The sequence below is a fragment of the Nicotiana tabacum genome, chromosome 8 (genome assembly GCF_000715075.1).
Source record: "Nicotiana tabacum cultivar K326 chromosome 8, ASM71507v2, whole genome shotgun sequence".
Classification (NCBI taxonomy): domain Eukaryota; kingdom Viridiplantae; phylum Streptophyta; class Magnoliopsida; order Solanales; family Solanaceae; genus Nicotiana; species Nicotiana tabacum.
The window spans coordinates 9570021-9582377 of NC_134087.1; the positions used below are offsets into that span (position 1 = coordinate 9570021).

Below are 12357 nucleotides of genomic sequence, written 5' to 3' on the forward strand. Positions count from 1 at the left end.
ATTTATTAATTATTAATTTAACGTAAATAAAATTTTCGAATATATGATCAGGTCAAGTCCGATTTTCCGGACCTAAAATCCAATTTCAATTCAATTAATAGTAGCATAGCAAAGGGGAAACGATATCTAAAACCATATCCACTACCGCGGGTCCCATGTTTGATGTTCCCCGGCACAGGCCATAAGCGGAAACAGCTCGACATAAAGAGCGTGCATCACACCGCCACAATCTGACGACTTGTAATATTTGCGTGAAGGACACGCTCTCTTTCGAGGTTGGAGAATAATAGACAACATCACAAGTGTCACCATCTCTTCTAGGACCTTCTGCCTTACGTTTCTAGTGACAAAAAAAGCAGCTTTAACGAACGGATCTTCGCCTTCGAATATACCACTTGGACCGCTCTCACTGCAGACTTTCGAAATATAATATATTCGGAAATTATAATTAATTAAATCAAAGATAATTCGAAGAACAAAATTCCAGAAACTATTTTTAATATTTTTGCTTTTTCAAAAACTTTGTTACCAATTTTTTCAAATAATAGTATTTGTAGAGTTGAATGTGATAAGGCTCCGAGTCCTGGAAACTTGGCAACGTGGCACGTGTGGTCCATCTGCTTCACGGCGTGGCGGTTGCTATCAATCAAGTTTGAGCAACTTTATCAAAGAAAGAAACTTCCTCTTAATTTTAGTTGAAATTCAACTGTAAATTTTCTCTGTGGGTTTTGCTCAAAACGAAGCTGAGGTTCTCTGATTTTGTCACTTTTAAGAATGGCAAGTCCTATGGAGAGGGAGATTCATAACGTGATTAATGAGGAAATTGTGTCGGTGGAGCTTCCTGCACCTCCTTCCTGGAAAAAATTGGTACAAATTTTATTTTCTCAGCTTTACCTGCAGACTAGCTCTGTTATTTTACTTGAGCAATTTCAAGTTGTAGAGTAATAACATAAAATTTTGAACTTTCTGTAATTTTCTGTTCTTTGCTTGCCCCAATTCATGTACTATAGTTGCTTGAACGTTTCTAGGTTTTGCTCAGCTTACTCCTTTTTGTTAATTCTTAGTGTTTTGGTTCCCATAATTAATTAGGAGGAAGCTCAGCTCTGTTTCCAGTTGTTTCTTTTTTAGTTTAAGTTGAATTTGCAAACGGATTAAAGATAGATTTTTCTCCGTTTGTTTGTGTCAAAATTGGTTTTAAGTGGGAGTTTCACTATTTAACTAACGTCTTCAATTAGTTGCTTGGATTTTGTATTGGTCTTCATTAGCTTACTTCTTTCTGTTAATACTTAGTTTTCTGTAGAAGGCAATTTAGTTAAGAGGAAGGTTACAGCTATTCCAGCTTCACTTAAGGTTCCCCCCCCCCCCCCCCCGCCCCAAAAAAAAACAAATCCACCACCAGCCCAAAATAATTTAAGTTGGATTTCAAAAAACTGTTAGTACCAGTCAAGTGGATAGCTGCAAATGGAAATTTTTGTTGGTTAGTTAAAGAATTTAGAAGTTTGGGTAGGAAAAGCTTGTCAGCTAAATGAAAGGTCTCAATGGTAAATTGGATAAGACAGAAAGGGGCGAGGGAGGGTAGGCAGATACACGCGTGAGCCTTATTAAATTCTTGACACCAAATAGAAGATTCAAGTTTTCACTCACTAGTTTATTAAAAATTTAATTAACAAGTCGATATAACAAGCTAAGTTTCTTTTTTAACAACCCTGAGATGTCAAATACTGCCAAGGTTATCGTCCAACTTGGGTGGGTGACATATTTAAGGATAAAGGAGATTGAGTTCAGACAGGGTGGGTAAAGTTAGTTAAACCTGTATCGTCGCATCAAAGTTTGGGCTAAAATGAGCTAAAAGAGCACAGCCTAACAGGTTGATTCTCAACTCTCTACTTCAGGCTAAAATACTTAACGAGTAAAAGATAATAAAAAATGAGGGGGGCAGTGGGGATAAAGAATGAAAGTGGATAGGAAGGGGAAAAATACTTAAATACCCGACCGTAGACAGTATTCCGAAACGATATTGACCTGAACATCCTTCATGGTAGTTTGGGTCATAACCAGTATGATTCGATCCGTATATTTACCTCAAAAGATGAGAAGAAAGAGCCTTTTTTCTTGTTCATACGTTGTTTTATGTGTTTATCATTTTTCTCGTGAGCTTAGATAGTTCATCTTTGGTATCATGATAGGGGATTCTAGGTCCTTACTTTAAACATTGTGAAGCACATCAGTGTTAATGTAACCCTTCCTAGTTGCCACAAAATCAGTGTGCAACCTTAGATGTGAAAGGTAGAGACTAGAGAGTTTGTACCTGGGTTGAAGATGGATAGTTGGAGAATAACTGTGTTTTGTAGTGTACTCTGGAGATTCTTTGGGAGAGGTCGTATCTAAGGGAATTCAAAACGTGCTGCTGTGTAGGCTTACTTGTACACTTGACATAGATTTTACCTCTGTCGCTTTGCAGTTCATTCCAAAGCAAGGGAGTACACCAAAGAGGAATGAGGTTGTATTTATTGCTCCAACAGGAGAGGAGGTCAAGAACCGCAAACAGTTGGAGCAGTATCTCAAATCACACCCTGGTAACCCTGCAATATCAGAATTTGATTGGAGTACCGGCGAGACTCCAAGGAGATCAACAAGGATCAGTGAGAAGGCAAAGGCAATGAGACCACAATCACTACTTGAATCACCAAAGAAAAGACGCCGAACATCATCTGGTGCAAAGAAAGAGAGCAAGGAAGCGGAAGCTGCAAGAGTTGACCAGGAAAGTTCAGAAACAAAAGAGATGGAATCTGCCAAAGAAGAAAATGAAAACTTGGAGAAGAAAGACGGAGGCGCAGAACCTGAAATGGATGGCAAGGGGAAGAAAGAGGTGGAAGCTGCGGATGAAGAGGCAGAGGGCATGAAGGGTGCTGAACTACACCCTGAGGAGAAGCCAGAAATGGATGACAAGGGGAAGAAAGAGGTTGAAGCTGCGGATGAAGAGGCAGAGGGCATGAAGGCTGCTGAAATACACCCGGAGGAGAAGCCAGAATCTGAACCCGAGAAAGTTAACAGTGCTGATGATGGCAAACTGGACAAGTCAGAAAATGCAAAGATTGAGGACAAACAAGTATCTGGAGAAAAGCTGGAGTCTCAAAGTGACAAAGAAAGTCCTGCAGCTGATGTGAATGAGAACAAGCCAGAAGCTGTCACCGCGGAAGGGATCAATGAAGCAGTAGGGGGAAGTTCCAAAGATGTGGAAAATGCTGTTACTGGGGAATCTAATGAGGGCAAAAATAGGTCGCAAGAAGAGGAGAAAGAAATGAAAGGAACTGATTTGGTTATGGGAAATAACAAGATGAACCAACCAGGGCCGGCTCATTCCCAGCAGCATCAGTCACCTGCACCTATTAGCTGCTGAATGTATCTCCCTTTAGGACATCTCATGTTACATGTTTACTGACTTTTGGATTCATTTTGATTATTGTAATAGAAATCTGTGGTAGTTTAGGGTCTAGATTTCAACTTGATCTTTTATGTGTATGTAGTTTGTTTCTATTGTGATACGCTGATCTGTCATTAAACCTTGATGTAGAATATATTAGCTGAATCAGCGAGTTTACGGTTTCCTATTTGCTGGAACTTGTGTTATTTGCTATAGCAAGCTTTTGAAAAGTCACTAGTTAGGCATGCTTTGTTCATTGCCCAATTGAATCGATTTATGGAGTAGGTGCAGCCAAAGAAACAGAGAACCTAGTTAGCAATCCAAATGCATCACGACCTTATATAATCACTAGGCCAGAGTTGTTTTTACAGTTAGAAAATGATAATGACCATATTGGAATGAACAGTTTTAGTGTGAAGAAACACTTAAATATTCACCATTTTCGTGCACTTGCACATCATTACTGGTGCCATTGGGACTACCTGCAAGTAATTCTTTTTTCCTACTCTCCTCATACTTTCCAGCCAAAGAATCAAACAAAATCCCAGCACCAATTCCTACTGCCAAATCAATAGTGTAATGACCCCTGGTACTCAACAATCTGATCATTTGCAATACGTTCAAGGTGTCAAATAAATAAGCCAATTTCCATCTCTGCATACGCTTCATATCAAGTGATGCAATCACCGATGCTGCAACATGCCCCGAATAGAACAAGAAAAACGACACATTCCCAACTGGAAAATCAACGCCTGACCCCAAGAAATCCTATATTTCACAAAATAAGAAAACGATCAGTTGTCCGAGCAAATAATTTTTGTGCGCCATTTTCCACTTTTGGCACTGCATCATGTATAAAAGTAGACTTTAACTTCTATACAATTGCCAGCATAAACGAGTTTTATACTATTAGGTTACTTAAAATATGATTACATGCAACCATATATAAAAAATGAGATTAATAACCTTAAAAATAAGGGGTGTGTTATTTGTTTTATAATAGCTGGTTAAAGTACACTCATAGTGTAAAGTTGTTTACATTGAGAAAAAAGTAGTGGTAGATGGAAGATCACATGGAATACATAAACTATAATATGTTCAACTTTAAAATATGGGGTACCACAGATTCTGTTTGTAGAAAAGTGGAACTGCTAAGGAAGAAATATTATTATCATATTTGTCGAGATAGTCAATTGACAGGTTTGAATTGGTTATAGCCGAGGTTTCATACATGTCTAAAAGGATTGGGGTAGGATAGTAATCACAGGAGTTTCAGTGGATAATTTGGGACTTAAAAGTTTAAAAAATGGTTAGTTTGAGTGTTTGTCCAGTAAGTACTAGTGTGACATTAAACTAATGCATTTGTTTAGTAGTAGTGGGGAACAAAACATAATAGCATGGGGAGGCCTAATGAGAATGTAATTAAAGTATGTACTGCCCATACACCTTTGAGTTAAATAATGAAATTAGACACTTAGTAGTGGCTGTCAGGGAATATGATGGAAGAAATACATTTCTTAATGATCTAAGTGTTAAAAGAGGCGGGGAAAGGGGTCTGTCTTTGGGTATAAAAATACAGGGCAAACCTTAGAAAAGGGGATGTGTTTTGGAGATATTGAGAGAGATAGAGTGTTAAGACATTCAGCTTCAAGATCATTTAGAGAGTTTTGGGAGTTGAAAAAGAATAGCTACTATTTCACTGCCTCGCCTAGGATCTGAAATAGCTAGAGCCTTTCTTCTTTTACTTCTGCTCTATACTTGGAGTCGTTTATAGGTTTGGATCTGTTTGTTTGAATCAAAATTCAATACCAGTTGGTTTGGTCAAGGTTGTGTTTTTTTTTTTGGGTTTCTACTGGGTTCATGCTATTCCTGGTTTGGTTGAGTTAAGCTCTGGGCTATTGTTGATTTCTGCCTGTTACTGCTGCTTGTTGATTGCTGAATACCAGTTGACTACTTGTTGCTGACCTCTCCTTTTCTATTTGATTCAACTTCCAGGTACACATCTCAGACTGTTTCAATGTATTGTCTCATGTCGGAATGGTGAAAATGAAACTGAAGTTTTTTGCCGTAGATCTGTTGTCCTCATAGTTTCATTATGTTTTTATACAACTTATGTAGTTTGGTTCGCTGTACGCTGTAATTAATTGGGGTGTATAACTGGACTGATTAAGTTGAATTATGTAAGTTGCTGGACTGTTGATTTATGGTTATTTCTAGCTTTAGACATAGTATGGTTAGTATTTATTTAGTTGAGCATTTGATCATATAAAATTTAAGAACCAAAAGCAGTTTAAAATTACAACTAAGTTGAAAGCAGGAGGCACTGACCACATCAAGTTCATTTCTAAGCCAAACGTGTGTCAGTAGCTGGAATTTTGACATAATGGTTAATATTAGTTCAGGGCTTAAACCATTTCTCATGAGTAAGTTTCTTTTATTTTTGATTGGCATGTGAACTCAAAATGGTCCTCCCAAATTAATATTAGTGTTTGAGCATAAGTCAATGAAGCAATGGTCAAGTCTGTTAAGTTTTGGTCAATAAGTTGGTCAATTTGATTTAGGTAGCATAAGTTGAATCCATATGATAATCGTGTTTTCCATTTAAATAGCAGGTTCATTAATGTCAATTAGTAATATTAGTTCGGATCAACCTAAAAAATAATCGGGTTTTCATGATCGTGTTTCCAGTAGCTAATACATAAGTATTCTGAGTCTTAAACAAGGATTCTAGGGATCACTATTTCATTAATTTCTAATAAGTGAATACGACTTTTCCTTGATTATAATTGTTAAGCACGTTTGAACAATCTGGATAATCTCAGTGAATAAATTAAGATTTCTTTTTTTTAAAGACAAATAAAGTAGAGAATCATAGTTGCTTTTAGGTTTGCCCTTTTAAAAACACATGAGATGAGCCTCGCCGATTAAAACACATAAATTGCGGGGCCCTCGATAATTGTATATATTAAAATACTTAGATTTCGGGACGGGCCGTTTAGCGAATTTCACGGTTTTCCCCCAAAGTAATAACGCGCTAGTCTCTTTAGGCGCGTATTTTAATAAAGTTACCTTCCTAAACTCGGGTGCGCATTTATGTGACCCAAATCCGAATCTCAACGATGTTAAAATATGTCAAAAACCACGGGTGCAGTTATGTGACGTGGTTCAAGACTTGTTATAATGACGTTGCAATTTTCCTTAAAAAATAAATAAAAAGCGGTTGAAGTTAAAATTTGCACATATGTTCAACATGTATTAAAATCAGATAAATAAGCCGAATATGACTGTTGAGCGACCGTGCTAGAATCACGGAACTCGGGAATGCCTAACACCTTCTCCCGGGTTAACAGAATTCCTTATCCGGATTTCTGGTTCGTGGACTGTAATACAGAGTCAATCTTTTCCTCGATTCGGGATTCAACCGGTGACTTGGGACATCATAAACCTCCCAAGTGAAGACTCTGAATTAAATAAATAAATCCCGTTTCGATTGTCCTTTAATTGGAAAAACTCTCTTTACACCCCTTCCGGGGTGTAGGTAAAAAGGAGGTGTGACACCCTTTTACCAATTTTTATTTTCTTTAACATTATATAAAACAATAACGTGTAAACAGCGGAAATTTAGAATAAGAGGAAGAAAGCAATAAAATATCTGAACATGCATCTATTACAACAGCTTAAACCTTAATCACCCAGAACTGGTGTCACAATACCACAGACGGTCTAAGACTGCTAAATACAAGGTCTGAAAATAAAAGACACACTGTTTCTGAAGCAAAGAGATGAAACAGGACATAAAGGATAGAGGAGACGCCAGGGCCTGCGGACGCCTGTAGGTCTACCTTGAATCTCCGCGTGGACTGAAGGTAGACTCCAAACTATGGTCCAAGAGCTGCTCCGGGATCTGCACATAATGCAGAGTGTAGTATCAGCATAAAGGACCCCATGTGCTGGTAAGTGCCTAGCCTAACCTCGGCGAAGTAGTGATGAGGCTAGGACCAGACTACCAAATAAATCTGTGCAGTAATATAATATACAGCAAAAAGTAAAGCAGGAATAAATAAGTAAAGATGGGAGGGGGAAAGCATGCTTCGGGGAATAACAGGTAGAAACAGAATATCAAGAGAATTATAAAGGAACCAAAATCCAACTACTAACAAGGATAAGGGAAACAAAGACAGAATTCACTTTCATTTCACATCTTGTTGCAGGCGTGCAACCCACTCCCATTTCATATATCTCGTGGCAGGCGCGCCACCCACTCCCATTTTATTTATCTCGTGGCAGGCGTGCCACCCGCTCCCATTTCATTTATCCCGTGGAAGACATGCCACCCAATCCCAATTACAAATCAACAACAATCACAAAGAATCCCGGCAAGGGAACAAGCGCAATATAACAACATGCAAGCAAGGAACAAGAGCAATATAACAATATCCCAGCAAGGGAACAATAATATTTCAATAACATCCCGGCGAGGGAAGAATAATATTTCAATAACATCCCGGCAATGGAACAATAATATTTCAATAACATCCCGGTAAAGGAACAATAATATTTCAATAACATGTGAAGTGCAATAATTTACAACGGAGTCATAACAATTACAATACAAGACTCACGGGCATGCTTGACACCGACGTATAGATACTCATCACCATGCCTATACGTCGTACTCCAAAATTAACACGTAGCAAATAAGACACAACTCCTAATCCCTCAAGCTAAGGTTAGACCAAACACTTACCTCGATGCCACGAACATAATTCACGTTTCAATTATAGCTTTACCCCTTGAATCCACCATCAATTCGCTCGTATCTAGTCACAAGTTACTTAATTACATCAATAAACACTAAATGAATCAACCCCAATGCATGAAAATGAGTTTTCCAAAGTTTTATCCAAAACGTCAAAAATTGACCCCGGGCCCACCTGGTCAAAACCCGAGGTTCGAACCAAAGTCCGATTACTCATTCCCCCACGAACCCAAATATATAATTTATTTTAGAATCCGACCTCAATTTGAGGTCTAACTCCCCAAATTTCAATATTCTTATGTTTTTACCAAAGTTCCCAATTCCACCATGAAAACCCTAGATTCTAAGATGAAATCTTGTAAAAAGAAGTTAAGAAGTAAAGAAAATGAGTTAGAAATCACTTACCAATATTTTGGAGAAGAAAAGTTGTTTGAAAAATCACCTCTTATGTTTTTGGGGGTTTTGAAATATGAAAATAACTGAAAATCCCGTTTTAATATACCCCTCTCAGACCCCCTGTGCGGACCGCACAAAATCAAGTGCGGCCGCACAACCCTCCATCTGGATTGTAGTGACATGCTTTAGTATTTTGGCTATAACTTTCTCTACAGATGTTCAGATTGTGCTTTCTTTACCTTTCTGGAAACTAGATACTACGAGCTACAACTTTTGTTTTTAGATCATCTCAAAATTCCTTGTAGATCAAAAGATATAGGCTTTCGAAGTTGGACAAGTGAACCTGTGCGGACCGCACAAAATCGAGTGCGGCCACACAGCCCCCACCGCGGACAGCACCAAAACCAATGCGGTCAGCACTGGCGGGTTCAGAGATTTGCACTTCTCTAAACCTGCAACATCCATGTTTTAAGCCTAAGACATCCCGGAACCTACCCGAAACTCATCCGAGCCCTCGGAACTCCTAACCAAGTGTGCATACTAACTCAAAGAAATCATGAATTAAACCTCAAAACTCAATATTTTCATCAAGAACTCTCAAAGTTCATAACTCTTCAACCGGAAGTCCAACTCACGTCAAATAAACTTCGTTTTTACCAAATTTCACAGTTATCTTTCAAATACTATCACAAGTTTGTACCGGGCTCCAGAACCAAAATACGGGCCCGATAATAATGGGTTCAAACATTAATTCTTTTCTTCATTTCTTAGATAATTCAGTAAAGTAATTTCTTTCAAAAATTGATTTCTAAGGATTGGGACCTCGGAATTCATTTCTGGGTATACGCCCAAGTCCCATATTTTACTGCGGACCTCTCGGGATTATCGAAACACTGATCCGGGTCTATTTCTCATATTTTTGCATAGAAGGTTTTCCGGATATAGGTCCGGACCACGCACGTAAATCAAGGTGAGGTAAAAGGAGGTTTTTAACCCTCGGAACACTGAATTCACTTACAACACAAGTGATGACTCAAAAGGTCATCACAGATATGGAGCTATTTAGGGAATTCGTGGATAGATTCCATTGTGAAAGAATGATGTTACCACGTGTACCTGACAATTGGGCGGGTATGGCATTTGCAAGTAATCTAAATGAAAAAAGCTCAGAAGCCACAAGGAGACTCAAAGAAAGTTTATGAGAATTCCTTGCAACAACTTGGAATGATGTTTACAATAGGTATAGCACGAAGCTGCGGATAGAAGAAGATACTATCACTCAGTCATGGGGAGATGAAAGAGTAAGTTCGAGGAGACTAGAAACTGAAAAAAGATCCGGTAAGAACAGGTACAAACCTTATATGGGACCAATAGGAAGGGATTCACGTACAAAACTAGAGAACCCGAGGTACGATTCCAGATCAAGGGACAGATATCCGGGTTCGTCATGCAAGTTTGGGAAGGAGCGAGACATGCGAGATACGCGGGACAATGACGGAAGTTCAAAAACGAAGATTGGTGGTTACAGTATCATGTTAACATATCTGAGTTGGTAGATTTTTTAAGAAGCATGATAGATAAGGTGCAGTGGCCAAAAGAAATGAGATCGAACCCCAACAGAAGAAACCTAGATTTCTGGTGCGAGTTTCATAATGATCACGGTCATAAAATAGCATATTGCAGATTGCTACAAGGTAAAGTAGAGCACTTGTTAAAAAAGGCACTTAACTGATTTATTTAGTGAGAAGGGTAAGCAAGCATATATGAAGAATAGACAGGAGCCACCCAAACCTCTATCACCAAAGAGAATGATTAATGTCATAAGTGGAGGAGAGGAGGTTAATGATGTGACATATACAGCTGCAAAAAGGTGTCAAAAATCACAGTCACCCACGGGAAGCGAGTTCGCCAAGTTTTGGAAGAAGACATTATAATATTTGATGATGCAGACGCAAATGGCGTGTTGATCCCACACAATGATGTACTGTTAATTTCTTAACTTGTACATGATACTAATATGAAACGAGTTTTGATTGATCCAGGTAGCTCTGTTAATATCATTCTTTTAAGAGTGGTAAAAGAGATGCAAGCTGATGAAAAATTGGTACCCAAAGCACGTACCTTATCTGGATTTGACAATTCAAGCATTGTCACAAAAGGGGAGATAATACTCACCACATTCGCAGAAGGAGTAGTCAAAGATACAAAATTTCAAGTAATAGATATGGACATGGCGTACAATATGATCCTCGACAGACCTTGGATTCATGAGATGGATGTTGTTCCATCTACTTTACATCAGGTTATTAAGTTCCCTTCGCAATGAGGAATTAGGCAAATCCGTGGTGATCAACAGGCTTTAAATCAACGGCAGATTCAAGCATACAAAATGATGTTGCAGATGAAAAATAGCAACTAGAAAATTCAGTTGAGATTTTAACAACTCAAACCTCAACTGAAGATGGACAAACAGATGTAGACTCAAGTCCTGATACTATTCAAGAGCTAGAAGAAAATGAAAACATCAAAACAACAATCAAGGAACTTGAAGTTGTGGTGCTGTTTATACATTGGTCGGACAGAAAAGTTTACATCGGAACCAATCTGAGCCCATAATTGAAAGGTAAGTTAATTGAATTCTTAAAAGCTAACGCAGATTGCTTTGCTTGGTCGCATTCAGATATGATGGGTATACCCCTGGAGGTGATGACCCATAAGCTGAATGAAGATCCAACATACCCACCTGTTAAACAAAAGAAAAGGAAGATCCTTCAAAAAACAGGTGATTCACGATGAGGTACAAAAACTTTTAAAAATTGGGTCTATCCAAGAGGTAAATATCTTAAATTTTGCTAGCTAATATTGTACTGGTACCCAAAAATAATGGTTAGTGGCGAGTTTGTGTAGACTATACTGACTTGAATAAAGCTTTCCCTAAAGATTCTTTTCCTTTACCGCACGTAGATCAACTAATTGATGCTACTGCAGGACATGAATTGTTATGTTTTTAGATGCCTACTCTAGATATAATCAGATAAAATGGATCATTTAGATGAGGAAAAAACTTTCTTTATTACAGAAAGGGGGACTTACTGTTATAAAGTCATGCCTTTCGGTCTAAAGAATGTTGGAGCCACATACCAGAGGTTAGTAACGAAGATGTTCCAGGAGCACCTGGGAAAAACCATGGAAGAAGTCTACATTGATGATATGTTAGTCAAGTCAACACAGGTGGTGGATCACATCCAATATTTGTCAGATACATTTCAGATTCTCCGCAAATTCAATATGAAGTTAAATCCCGAAAAGTGTTCATTTGGCGTGTCATCAGGTAAGTTCTTAGGTTTCCTTGTTTCTAACTGAGGAATAGATGTAAATCCAGCGCAAATTAAAGCTATTGAAGAGATACCGAATATACTCACGAGCAAAAAAGAAGTGCATAAGTTGACATGTAGGATAACAGCATTGGGAAGATTTATTTCTAAATCTTCGGAGAAAAGCTTTAAGTTCTTTTCAGTGTTTAAAAAGCAAAGCCAATTTGAGTGGACTGAAGAATGCCAACAAGCACTCAAAAATCCAAAAACATACTGGACAAATCCACTGTTGCTAGCTAAACTGAATGTTGGAGAAAGGCTACTCATCTACCTCACTGTATCGGAGATGGCTGTAAGTGTTGTGTTAGTTCGAGAAGATAAAGGTAAACAATCTCCAATTTATTATGTTAGTAAGTCCTTATTGGATGCTGAAACTCAATATCCTCATTTAGAAAAATTTGTTT

The 12357-nt window shown here is 38.2% G+C and overlaps 1 protein-coding gene across 1 annotated transcript; it reads left to right on the forward strand.

Annotated features, from left to right (window-relative positions):
- Positions 1–413: 413 nt before the first annotated feature.
- Positions 414–3611, forward strand: LOC107828622 (uncharacterized). Its single transcript, XM_016655973.2, has 2 exons — positions 414–867; positions 2462–3611. Exons 1-2 carry the CDS (start codon positions 775–777, stop codon positions 3398–3400), a joined length of 1032 nt encoding a protein of 343 aa, XP_016511459.1. The 5' UTR covers positions 414–774; the 3' UTR covers positions 3401–3611.
- Positions 3612–12357: the final 8746 nt, after the last annotated feature.